This window comes from Leuresthes tenuis, unplaced genomic scaffold (genome assembly GCF_036924035.1).
Source record: "Leuresthes tenuis unplaced genomic scaffold, fLeuTen1.0.hap1 SCAF_22, whole genome shotgun sequence".
Lineage (NCBI taxonomy): Eukaryota > Metazoa > Chordata > Actinopteri > Atheriniformes > Atherinopsidae > Leuresthes > Leuresthes tenuis.
The window spans coordinates 10403606-10417326 of record NW_027325376.1 but is presented as its reverse complement, the minus strand read 5'-3'; the positions used below and the strand labels follow the sequence as shown (position 1 = coordinate 10417326).

The window sequence follows — 13721 nt, the reverse complement described above, 5'->3', positions numbered from 1 at the left end:
GTGTTTAGAAAAGTGCAATAAATACAGTTGATAATTACAATTATCATGAAAAAAATGCTATTTCTAATTGTCAGCGCAGTTCAAGATTCAGATGCAGCTAGTATTTAGGTTAACAGCATGTCACAGAGAACAAAAACTCATCTCACATTAGTTCAGAATGTCATTTATTCAAATATGAATACCGATATATTTCCTATAATCACAATTTTGCAACGTAATAAATTGGCAACTTGTCATCGAATTTCCAAACAATTGAACGAAAACGACAAAATATTCACAAAACATACATGTTCCTGTGTTTGAGGTCAGAATGAAACCAACAAAAAAAGCTTGAAAACACATCCAAGAAACCAAAAGAGCAAAGTGAACCAAACTCACACATCCGAACTGAGAGCTTTGGGGAGGAAGTGTGTAACCACAAATATTCACACCTCCAGTTTCCTGCCGCCTTTGATTCGAATCAAATTAACTCAAGCCTTTCCGCTGCTTCCTAATCAGTGTGAGGTGGGAACGTTCTCCCGTTAATCTTGTCAGACATTACAGAGGTGCTGACGAATGTTACAGTCAGGTAATCACTGGTTCATGGACAATGAGGGAAATTCTGCCAACTGATAAACTTTACAAATTCTTTCTCAGATCTTTAACAGTACTGTTGCCTTCACCCACACACAATGCTTATTGCTTTCAAAAATGTTAAGACAAAAAAAAAAAAAGAATAAATAAATAAATAAACGTAATGTACCCACTTTTTTTTTTCTGTGACAATCATGCACATTTACCATCTCGATACATCCCCACACACCTCAAAATGACAAAGAAAAAAGACTCATCAACATCACAGAACCTGACTGTAGGCTATAAAAAAATCACAAAGCAAACTTATCGACACACATTCATGCAAAACCATACGCACCAAGCTTCAAGCGAACACTTCCTTTCAAAAGTACCACTGATGTAGTAAAACAGACTGTGTGCTAATGTGAAAGTCAGTGCATAATATTGAACAGCTACTTTAAGAAATTTGGTGAAACATGCATTAACTCAATGTTTGCCGACTATTGCAACAGTTCCCCAGGTCTTTGGCTCTTATTGAGAGCTGATAAAAATGAACTTTGACAGTTAAAAGGAGACCCAGACAGGCACTTAAAACTACTTGGATATCTTAATATTCCCCAACATACGATATGATTTGTTTACATACAGGTTTAGCTAAGAGATTGCCAAGTATTGTATACAATAATCACACAAAGCTAGTATTATTACCACCTTAAATATCCTGTTAAATAAGTCGATAAAATCTCTAAATCGTTCAACGGAGTTACAGCAACACCACCTTAAATAAGTCTTCAGAGTTGAGTCAAGTGTTAAACATTCAGACAAAGCTGCAAGTTTTCTTATTACTGATAAAGATACGCATTTATGACATATTCAGACACATTAAAGACCTAACTATGGCAGCAGCAGCAGCAGTACTAACGTGACCATAAAAAATAACCCATAAAAATTAAAGACACGTATTCAAGTTATTTGTTCCAATACTCCGTGCTGTAAGTGGTGTGGTGGACACGACAGGATGATTTAAAAGAACAGCCCAAAAGTGACGGAAATACATTTAGTTGCTGTTTTTTTTCATGGTGAGATGTGAGAATGACTGCAAATGCAAATCAAGTCATGATGTCAACCAGCTGTGGGAGGATGCCGCAGCAGGTTTAATGCTCAAGTCACGGTTTCCACGTCCACCTGAGGAAAGCATTTCTGATAACGCTACGCATTTGTTCAGCTGCACCGAATCTCTGTGCACGGGAATGTCAACAGTCGACAGTGTATTGTAGTATATTGTAAGGTGTAACCGGAGCGCACGACTTATTTGGCTTCAAGCATTTGGCCAAAGATTGACACGGTGGATCCGAGATTTTGCAGATGCCAAAATCCACTTCACGCACAGGCCTCGCATACGTGTGGACGAGGGAAAATGAATTGAACACATAACACATATCAGCCCGACTGAACTTCTCAAAGCCGGACTAACAAACCCAGATTGGGTGAACGAGACCCAAATGGACTTAGGCGGAAAGCACAGGGACCGCAGCTCCTGTCCAGAACACAGAAGAAGAAAAAGCCAGCCACAACAAGGAATGACCGCAAGCTCATAGTGTCCATCATTATTTAAAAAGCGGATATTAATACAGCTGAATTCCCAATAAAACTGCTGTCATTCATCAGCACCTAAGGACTGTGTGTCAGCTCTGGTTCCAGACTGTCACTGCTTTTTACCAGCAGCTTCATTTGAATTCAGCCGTACTTACATGTACAATGATCTCCCACAGAGAGAGCTGGGAGCGGCAGGATGTAGTGAAATTCCGTCCACAGCGTTAGAGAAAGTTAGAGAAACTCCTCCTTCTGTGTGTTTACTGGAACAAGAGCAACGGTCCAACTAACTGGTCAAGTCGAGCTCTTTCCGTAGCTCAACATCACCGTGCATGCAAACGTACTCACTTATCAGTGTTAACTTTGTTCTGTGAGACCATGCTTCTCAACACCACACAAAAAATGTCAATGACTTGTCAAATGATAACAATATGCCTTCATGAGAAAATTCCAAAAACGGATAAAATGCAGCAATTAGAAAAAAAAAAAAAAATTCTCATGTGACAAATAAAAAGGAGTAAAAAACTGAAAGAAACAAGGCACAAACTTTGTACACAAAACAAGCCTTTCTAATAGACGCATTAAAGTGATCCTTGTTCTGTCTGTAGCTGATTAAAGGTCAGTAGTGAAGGCTCTTTATGAAAGTAACCTGAGACGGGTCCTTTTCGCCAGCTGATTTCCGTTGAAAACTTCCAGCCTTGTGATGCAAATAGCCGTTAGAGGTGATATCCAAATGCTGAAAATAGCAGTCACAGTGAGTAAAAAGAGATTTTTCATCACTCCCAAAGGTGTCTGCGACCCTGTTTACTGCCAGTCTGGGCAAAACAAAACAAAGCAAAAGCTCCGAGAGTCCGCTGACGAAACGAGGCCGCTCTCCAGCACAAAGGAGAACGGTGAAGGCGAGCAGATGGGTGCCTAAGTGTGTGTAGAGTGTTTCCCTGGAGCAGCCCCGATCACCTGTGCAGGTTTGGGAGAAACTGCGGTGCTGCCCGGCTACACATGGGCGCGGAGTTGGTGGCTGCCGTGGAGCGGCTGCCTGCTCCGCAGCGGGATGAACCACAGAAATTTCCAGCGAGTGCCACAAACTTCAGCGAGTGCCCACTGCCAGGATTTTTTCGTACCGCATCTGAAGAGAAAAGATAGGGAATTCTTTATGTCAGAGCATGCTTTATGTGTGCATTTAAAGCATTTAGCACACAGTTTAACATGTTTAAAGAGGTGTTGATCTATTCCTTTAGACATCAATAATTCTCTGATTAATCTTGTTAGACTTGTTTTCTCTTAGCACACATATTACATCATTTCTAATAGCTTTTTCTTAATTTAAACTGTCATCTCAGGCGACTGCTCTGAGCCTTTCCAATGAAAAAGGTGTTTTTTTTGCTTTTCTCATTGAGACATTTTTCTGCTTAAATATCAAGGACAAATTGACTACATTTTTCATGACAAAAAAAAAAAAAAAGACTCACATTTCATTTGAGAACTGAGCCATTTTCTCAATGGTGGTCATGTCCTGCAAGGAGGAAAAAGGAGAGAACTCAAAATGATTCAAATAGGTTGCAGTTTCCCGCTTCATCAAGAATTAACGTTACGGCTTGTACAAATATGTCAAAGGAGGCTTTTAAATCACAAGGCCAGGAAGTTGGAAATAAAAGCTTGTCACAGTTTATGTTTTTCATGTCACAGTTTATGTTTTAATAGTCTTGTTTTCAGTTTCTTCCTGTTTTCAGGTTATGTTCATTCCATGTTTTTCCCCTGCCACCTAGTTTCACTCATGTCACCTGCCTCATTGTCATCAGCTGCACTTCATCACTAATCACTCCCTCCACAGCATTTAGTCTCCTGGTTTCCTTTCACTCATGGCAGAATCCTCACTAACCCTTCATGCTACAGCCCACGAAAGATAAGTCTGGTTTCATGCCGCATAGTCAGAGTATTTATTTCATGCCATAGTATTTACTCATAGTCATGTTCCTTGGTTTGTTCATAGTTATTCATAGTCTTGTCTTGTTTTTCGTAGTCTTGTTTACTATTTAATTCACAGTTTAAGCATTTTTTGAATCCGGCTCTGCCGCGCCCTCTGCTCCCCGTTTTTGTGTTTTTGAAATAAACCTTTTTTGAACTGAAAGAACTGCACCTGGGTCCAACCTCTCCATCGTTCCTGACAAAGCTGAATGTGACCAGAAATAGTTTAAATCAGAGTATATGTTTGACAGAGCTGTATCATAGTTTTTCAACCATATCACAAGTTATTCTTACACATAAAATCAAACACAGATCAACTACATAAGTTATTAATAATGTATTTTATCCGCATCTCTATTCACTGAAGCCACCTCTGAATGGGTTGAAGCTCCATTGCGAAGGCTAGTCTCCCACTTTGAAAACCTCCCATTTAACTCTTTCCACATATGGAAAATTTGCCTAAAACTCCTATTCATGGCATACCCAAAGTAAATTGACAGCTCTTGTAGAATAAGATGAATAAAATGTTAGATTTGTATCTTATATGAAAACTAGTTTCTTAAAATAATGTGAAAGCTAAACTGTCAGAATCTCTGTAAGTGCTGCAGAGACGGAAATACAGGCGTTTAAATGACGGTTGTTGTTGACAGATGTTGAACAGACCTGTTTTCAGTATTTAGCCAAACAGCAACCTTTGGCTTTGGCTTAACTGGCGAGTCTCTATGAGATTAAATAAAACAATCGTGAGCATCGAGGGAATGAGCTAAATTAAGCGGGGCATCTCATTCCTAGCTTTGTCAGGAGCGAGGCCCACACTTTCTGACCTTGAAACCCCCCCCCAGCAGAAAATTCCCAGCTAAATATGACTATAGCAAGGTGTGCTGTGTACATTCTACGAATCTCACTGTGTGATATTCAACAGCAATATCATATTAGCAATATGGACGGTAATAACAGCAGGAGGCGTCGACAGTGGAATGAGGGCTCGGCATGCGAGCTCATTGTTTGGTACTCACAGAGAGGATGCCTGTCATCTGAGTGTAGAACAAGCTCGACATGCCACCAAACATGACCACACCCATGAGCGCTGAGATTCGCAGCAGAGCCAGTTCATGACGTGTCGTAAACTTCTCCTGAGAGATCGAAAAACAAAGACAAACTGAATTTCTCACCTTGTAGAAGACGCAGAGGACATAGCCATATCTAAATAAGGTTTATACCTCATCCAGTCTTGTCAGTGGCTGGAAGTAATAGTACTGGCAGAAGTCCAGCACCAGTGTGAATAAACTGAGGACCTGAGTATAGAAACACAGCTGCAGGAAGAGCCAGTGGTTGTCTTCTCCCACACAGTTGTTAATCCTGCCAACAGATGAACTCGATTAACAATATAACCACAAATGAGCTTTGATTCAGGTTTATGCACGATGTCATCACAGAGATAGGTGCACAACCAGGAGGCAGAAAGTGGCAATCTTTACAAAGACTCAAGCAAAAGAGTCTGTAGTGCCCACTTGATGTCTCAAAATGCAAAGTTCTGATCCTTTGTTATAAAACATAAATCATCCAGATGTTCTTTTGTGCTGGATCTCTCAATGACAAATTATGTATACTGAGAAGCCCTGGATATAGCTATAAAAAGGATGCCCTGATACTTTCTGTCAGGCAGTATGGCAACACACAGTAAATGTTGGTATACATATTTACTATATAGTATATTGACAATTGAGACGCAGTGCTTAGTACAGTTACAGCAACCACAGTACTACAGCACAGTACAGTCCTGTGTGGACAGTTTGCATGTTCTCTGTGTGCATACGTGGGTTCTCTCTGAGTGTCCCAGCTTCATCCAACAGTCCAAAAAGAGGCATGTTAGGTTAATCAGTGAGTCTAAATTGACCTTTGGAGTGAGTGTGCATGCTGAAAACACCCATTTGTTTCTGTTCTCAGACAGCACAATGAGTCACAGCCTGTTGAAACTACACTTAAAGCAGTTGTCATGAGTTTACTGTCTAATAAAATACCTTTTGTCAAAATTTGTGTTTTGATTTTGGTTGCACTTGTATGTAAAATACCTCTGAAGCCCTTTTTGCAATGGTTAAAATCCCAGTAAACCCCACTAACGTGTGGCTTTCGAGTGACATGTGACAGTGGTTAATCTGCATTTAGTCTTGGGTTAAATGACTCTGCAGGTTTTTATCGACTCAAGATTAATTGACTGATTTGAACCCAACACTCAGGTCTTCACGCTAATATTCATGGAGGGTCCATCTGTGGTCTGGAATAGCGTAAGGATCCAGCCATTTTTAGGCAAATACCATAGAAAATAAAATAGTGATTGTAGAAAGTATCATCAGATCAGTACACTAATATGAATGCAGATCAGGTCAGGTTTCAGTAGTAATATCAAAGCATCTGCCTACCTGCACGTCTGCTATTGTTTACACACGTCGGAATAAGTTGGAACTTTTTATTCCTGTTGTCAAAAGAGACATCTCAGATGTGTCTGTGTCTATTCTTACCAGGGACAGTGGTGGTCCATCCTGCGCACACAGTGGCCACATCGACTGCAGTGGTGCGACCTTTTAGGCCTCATTAAGTTGCACTTATTGCACAACTCCCAGTGCTCCCTCTCTGTGGCATTAAGACACAAATCTGTAGGTCAGTTGTTTATAGACGCAAACGCTTCATTAGCAACAGTCAGTTGTGCACAATCAGTCAGTAATTATTCTATTTTTTCCGAACCTGAGTGAGGTATGTGGGGATCCACAGGAAGACGGCCAGGATCTGCGGTGGAAGCTCTAAACAGGGCCGCTATACAGAGAGCCGATGCTATATAATAACCTTAAGGAAACAACACACTGAATCACCAATCACATGTCAACTGAACTGAAGTTTTTTTTTCCAAATATCAACAAATTCCAAAAAAAGAATTAGGGATACTCACAAACAACTAAGGCCCAGGGGATGTGCCCTTCGTCGTAGTGTGGAAGCAGAACCAGTTTGGGAATGAATAAAGTGTTGTATAGCCAGATCCCAAAGACCATGCTGATGCACAGCCAGCCCATAGGATCCACCACGAAGTGAAGGCGAAGCTTCATAGCTGCTGCAACTCCAGATGACTGGCTCCCTGCTGTCAGTGGACACAAATCCAAACCAAAGTCCCTTATAACCTTAGAACATCTCTGCACCGATTAGTGAAGCAGGGAGGGGTCTGAAACCAGGCTACAAGCATGTCTGTGGGGGTGGTGCTTAAATAGAAGCCAACTGGACATTTTGAAGACACTTCGAGGAAAACAATTTGCTTTGTTCTGAGTGGTGGGGAGTTTTCAGGCTTTTAATCTCTCCCGTGTCAAGCCATGCACTGTGGATCAGTCTCCCTTACAGGAACCGTGTGCATGTGTGATACCGCTCAGCTTGGGTTTGGGTTTGGCAGGTCCCAATCAAGATTTGTCCTCTACATACATCTGAGACATTTAAAATTGAGTACAGGCCGATAGAGAGGGTGAACCAGTCTTTGTCTGAGGATGTTGTTGAAATGCTTCAGTTTAAACTGAAAAAGTCTTTGGGATGAGATGTGAAACGTCTTGAAGAGCCTAGATAAAAAAAAGTGCACTTGACTTCTAATTAAGCACTCAGGCTGTAGATAAAATGAATTTAAATGAGTTCCTTAAAGCAAAATGTAATAAAACACAAATTACACAACCTGAATGAACCAGTCATGGTTTCAGAGCATAAAAAAAGACCATCAGAAATGCTGGAATTTCCAAAAGCTAACAAGCGATAACCAGAGATCTTAAAATCCATGTTTTATGAGTTTGTGCTGTTATCCAGAAGTTGCACAGCCTTAAAACTGCTAAGACCCATGGGGAAATCATTAGTGAGAGGAAGGCATTGATGTTTGTAAAACATAGATTCTCAGCCATCTAGGTCATGGTAATTTTGAGTGCTTGAAGATGTTTCAAGTCTTATCCGTAAGGCCTGACCTGCTGGTGGGGAGTGTCAGCAGTATCAGCCAAAGCTGGGACATCAGGGGAGTCGTTTAAGTCAGTATAGCCACCCATTGAGTGGGTTGTTTGGTTCATTATCACCTGTGAGTTTTCACCAACATGTTGGTCACGAGACCAAAAGTGGGAATTGTGAAACTGAGGTTGTCAATTTGAAGAAGCATTTTGGGTGTGACATGAAACAACTTCAAGAACCAGAAAGATAAGTAAAGTTGCATTTATTCAAGCTCTAGGATGTTTCTGGGATGAAGCTCTGGTGCTCTTTGGGATCTTGTTAATAGATTAAAAACCTTGACAATTAAAAAGCAAAACACTTTGCCAACAGGAAAACAAGGTAGAGGCTTCAGGTGATCATGCTGTGGAACTGCCTCTGGTACAAGAAGTGGTATGTTTGTCCAAAACATTTTCAAATGATCATTAAGGCATTTTAGAGCAAATAGTGTTAGCCACTGTAAGAAAATGTAATATTACACAAAGGTTTTTATTATTTCAACAGCACAATAACCTACTCACACATTCAACAGAAACGATGAATGGCTAAAAAAGACGGACTGCGCTAAACTAGCCATGAGCCCTGACCCAAAAACCCACTTAAATCCTTTGGAGACAGCTGAAATCTGCCATTGGAAAATGACTCCAGCAAACTTTCACACATTGCCATCGAGAAGAGGCAGAAACTGCTCGCAGACAGACCCAAGAAGCTTCTAGGCAGATACTGAAGCTGTTACTGCTGCCAAACGTTTTGCTGAAATATCACATATCAGCTACGTTTTCTATGGTTTGATAGATTCGATGCCCTTTGAATTTGCCCTCTGCTGCGAATATGGCAGATCTGATACCTAAAAGGAAAATATGCACAAATACACATTTTCATTTAGCTGCATTCATTTACAGTGTTATTCCACATGAAGGTTATGTGGATTACTGAATTATTGGTATGCTTATATCTGGGTGTCCACCTGAAAGAACTGGAAGTGCAGCACTTGTTTACAAGAAGCAACAGGGCAGTCTGTGGTGGTGGCATCTGTTGCATCTCCACTCCATCTGTTGGGGTGGCAGCATCAGAGTCACTGAAATACTCTGAGAAGACCGGTTAAAGAAAAATGGCTCTGTGCTGGGGACTGCTCTGCAGCTTCAGAATAGAAAGAAGAAGGTTGTCAAAGCTGAACCACGTAACGGACAACACTGCACACCCTCTACACCACATGCTGATTAAGAACAATGGGGTGTCCTCAGTGGGAGGCTTCGCCAATAAAAACTGGTACAGAAGCTAAATCCTGCCCACTGTAAAAACCTTACATAAAGAATCTGTATGTAAACCATTTAGGTTTTGTGTCTGTTTTAAATTATATCTATTAAAAACCATCATTTTTCTTTAGGGATGAATTAAGCATCATTCATATTTTCAGACTTCAGACTTTAATCCAGCATTTAAGGCATTTTAAATCTGTTCTTTGAGAAGGTTTAACGGCTAAAATAAATCAATTAATTAAAAAAAGAAATGAAGACATTTTTTTTTAAATCTTATTGCTGTGAAACAGAATTCTCAAGATGAAAGCCAAGCTCCGCCCCTTTATGACATCATACATGATGACATCAGACTTCTAGAATCTATATCTGTCTGCAGAACTGCATTCACAGACATTTGATCTGAGCCTACGGCAGAAAGTGATCAGTGTTGGTGATAAACAGCATCGGTTATCAACAAATTTACCTGTGATACTCAAAGATTCTAACTGACGGACTTCACGATGGAAACAACAGGGGAGAACAGCGCCGCACACGGTGCCTTCAACAACCAGGGAGGTTCCACCAGCTCTGTTACAAGCGTGCAGAGGCTTAAATGGTCTCTCCTGAGACAGAAGAACAAAAATAGATCCCTGGCTGCAAAAAGTGCCAAACTGTGGCGTCAAAAGAGAAAGCAAGAAGAAGAAATAAACGCCCTCAAGAAAAGTCTAAATAAGCAAAAAAAAATTACCAAAGAGGTCAGAGAAGAGCTGCAAATATCAAGAGACAGATGTGCAAACTACTGGGCCAAATTGGTGGAGGAAAAACAGCAAAAAGCAGCTGATAAGACGATGTTCAACAAGATTGACCATTACATGTCATCCACGTGTATTACTCTGTCAAACGGCTTCGAGAGGCAAAGTGACTTACTGCAGGACTACATTATCAGAGAGGCCAGGATGGAGTCCCACCTTAATGAAACAGAAGAAGAGTTCGAGGAGGAGGTCCTGAAACTGGAAGAAATGATCCAGAGCAAAGACAGCGAGATCGCCAACCTGAGGAGCCAAGTGGTAGACATGACGCAGTGCAAGGAAGAATGGAGGAAGCGATGCGTAGCCTTAGAAGGCAACATCCAGATAAAAAGCCCTGAGAACAACAAGCGGAAAAGAAAAAACAAGGCAAAGTCCTCAGATGATGACTCGATGAGACGCCCCTCTCAATCACAGAAGGAACTCGCCTCCGATGCTCAAGAGCACAGAGAGGAGGGCCCAAGCAAGAAGAGGAAGAAGAAAGTCAGGGTCCATGATGACGAGGTTTCTGGTCCAAGCCAAGCAACACCGAGGCGCCCCTTCTGGCCTTCAACGCCTTACTCTCACGTTCACATACCCTTCACTCCCTGTTCTTGTCCTCCTTCGCCCTTTGACTCTTCCTCTCCATCACCCCCATTCTCCATCTACAGAGGCAGCGCAGAAGCCTCACAGATGATCCAATCTCCAAAAAGGAAACAATAGAAATGATCCAGAGACATTTCTATATGTATAAATATATATACAGATACGGTATATAATTGGATCAAAGTACTGGATAAAAAAATGACACTTCAGCAACAACACAAATATATATACTGTTGTTCTAAAAAAACAACTGGATTCTTTTAAAAAGACACCAAAAATATGTGAACTGATCTCAGTCCACAATCTGATATAAATTCATCTATAGCAATACATTTATATGGAGATATATCTTTATAAATTTATTTCTATATACATAAAACATACATCTTTGCATTAAATATTTTTTCATCCATTATTACAACTACAACTACAGTAAAAAAAAAGTCAAATAAAAAATGACAAACTATAAAAATATGTTTTGATCTCATTGTTTTACGGGTTCATATCGGGGGAGCAGGGCGTAAAGACGCTGATTAAATTGAACATATTCATTTCTATCGACCTGAACTACATGTGTTACAATAGCTGTTATACCTGTGTGAAAGTTTGAGGAATCATTAAAAGAAGTGGGCTCAAAAAGTTAGAAGCCATTAGCTCTCAGTCCGAGGTATTTGAACGTTGACAAATCAAATTTTTCACTTAGATCAAATGTGTGGTCAAAGTCAATTGGATTCATTCCGACGCTGCTCAGCGCAGATGGATGAGTTAAATAAAAAAACTCTTTCAAAAAAGGTTTGTTTTAAGTTTGCTTCTAAAGCGGAGAGGTTGTCTGTGGGCAGCACCCAGGAATGGAGGCCGCTGCACAGGAGAAGAGCCTGAAAACTGAGGGCTCCACCTCCCGTTGCAGTCCTTGGCATTCCTGGAAAAACAAGTCGACCTGCATACTGAGAGCAAAGCCTTTATGTGGCACGACAGGGAACGAATAAGATCTTTCACATAGGTTGGAACGGGACCAGAAAGGGTTTTATTTTTTTAACGTAATGCAAAAGATTTTAAATCACATTCTGAAATGTAGACTGAGCCCATGTGGAGAGCCTAGAACAGTAGAAATGTGGTCTCTCTTCGTGGTACCTATTAGTACTCTGGCTGCAGCATTTTGGATCAGCTGGACGATATTCAAGGAATTATTTGGACATCCAGCTAATACTGCTTTACAGTCGTCCTGCCTAGATGCGATAAATCCATGAGCCAGTTTCTCAGCATCATCATCACATTAAAATGTGTACATACTACAATAATATCATTTCCCTAAAGTATTCTTAGTATTCGGTTAAATCCAGTTGAGTTTGCGTGTCACTGGGAACCAGACCGCAGCACAGCGAAATGTTTGAAGGCGTTTGACCCCATTTCGTGGGGTCCATCCTTGCTCTGTGGTGTAGGGTTAGGACTACGCTTCAGTACAAAATCTGATCTGAAACATCACAAAAGGCTCCTGCTTGCGCTCTACTTTATTTGACACCCAAACCACTATTACAACCAAATTAAAATCCAATAAAAAATGAAAAACTATTAAAAAAAATCTCATTGTTTTATGGGTTCATGGTATCCAAGCATGCACACCAAGTAGTGGGAGCAGTCTATGTACTGTGTATCTGTGTGTACACGAGTGTGTCGTAGTGTGTGTATTCTTGTTACGGTAAACAACTTTTTAGAGCTTTCATATCAGGTCTCGTAGCTGTTTTGAAGTCTACCAAAACAAAGATGCACGAGAAAACTAGTCAAGCGGATTACAAACCTTATTCAGATGTGTTATAACAGATGTTACCGTACCTGTGCGAGCATCACAGTTACCATTAGTCTGCATTCAAATGTGTTATTGTGTTATTCACAAAAGACTATCTTGCACAAAAAAAAAGAGCTACTGTGTCTGAGATGCTGTTCAGTGATGGTCAAGATCATGACTGTACAATGGCTGATCAAAAGCAAAATGGCACGATTAAGGATACCATCAAATGGCACGAACATGTAACACATAAAGAGTTTTCTGAAAATGGTCAGGGAATAAATCCACAGCACAGGCCCACAGTAAATACTATGTAACAAAGCAAGAGTCTGAAAACAAACCCAACCTGAACTGTTTCCAAATACCCAAAACAGATCCACAACCCAAGAGTTACTCGCCCCCAAATAAAATCTATTTCTGCCCGTACAGCCTTCTGAAACATAGGTAATATGGACAATAAGCCTTGCTATTGTAAAACCTCGCCTGCTCCATCATTCATACTACTGATAACACTGACAGCCGTGGTGGGCTTGGCTCCATAGGCTTACTGTGTTAGCTAAACCGTCTGTAGGCCAGCGTTAATATTATCCATTTACGTGGATTAACGATTAGGAATTAAGTGTTAGGCTTGATTTTAATACCTAAAAGCGACTTACTTTTTTTTTGTAGCTGCCCTCGCTCTCTCTGGCTGCTGCTTCCTCATCCAAGCCTCTGTGGGCTGACAGGACCTGTGTTTCTTCTGTCACCTGCCAAAGAAAATAAAACTACTTCCGTTTCATTCATCTGCTTAAAATAAAAATGCTTTTGAGGAACGTTCGCAAAGCAAACATAAGGGTGGTTTCTTCATAGTATTGTTCTGCAGTTGGAGGTATTCTTATTTATTTCAGGTTGAATACTTACAATGATTGAAAAGTTACAATGAGGGATTTCTAAGCGATGTTAAAAGCAAAAATGACCATAATTCAACTATTATTTGACTTAAAATATGCTTACAGCTTTAAAGATCTACCTCGGAACGACATAGTTGTTAAAAGTTAACTTTTAATAGGAGGTAACTAGTGGTCAGTTTTCACACAGTTAAAATGAACATTCACAATTTCCCTTTAAATGCCCGTCATTTACGGTGGGTTGAAGCACAAGTGTAACACTGATTTCTGTACCCCTGCAGATCCAGTGACTCACAAAAACTAACTCAGATTT

At 40.5% G+C, this 13721-nt stretch overlaps 1 protein-coding gene across 2 annotated transcripts; it reads right to left on the bottom strand.

Annotated features, from left to right (window-relative positions):
- Nucleotides 1-147: 147 nt before the first annotated feature.
- Nucleotides 148-13255, bottom strand: zdhhc21 (zinc finger DHHC-type palmitoyltransferase 21). 2 transcript variants are annotated; one of them, XM_072376420.1, is made up of 8 exons: nucleotides 13178-13255; nucleotides 7058-7243; nucleotides 6856-6954; nucleotides 6633-6744; nucleotides 5334-5472; nucleotides 5130-5246; nucleotides 3618-3661; nucleotides 148-3274 (listed from the first exon to the last, which is right to left on the bottom strand). In XM_072376420.1, the coding sequence occupies exons 2-8, from the start codon at nucleotides 7209-7211 to the stop codon at nucleotides 3142-3144; spliced, it is 798 nt and encodes a 265-aa protein (XP_072232521.1). In that variant the 5' UTR covers nucleotides 7212-7243; nucleotides 13178-13255; the 3' UTR covers nucleotides 148-3141. The 2 variants fall into 2 exon arrangements, with proteins under 2 accessions (XP_072232521.1, XP_072232522.1); XM_072376421.1 differs by having other exon boundaries at nucleotides 7058-7240; nucleotides 13174-13253.
- Between the last annotated feature and the right edge of the window lie 466 nt (nucleotides 13256-13721).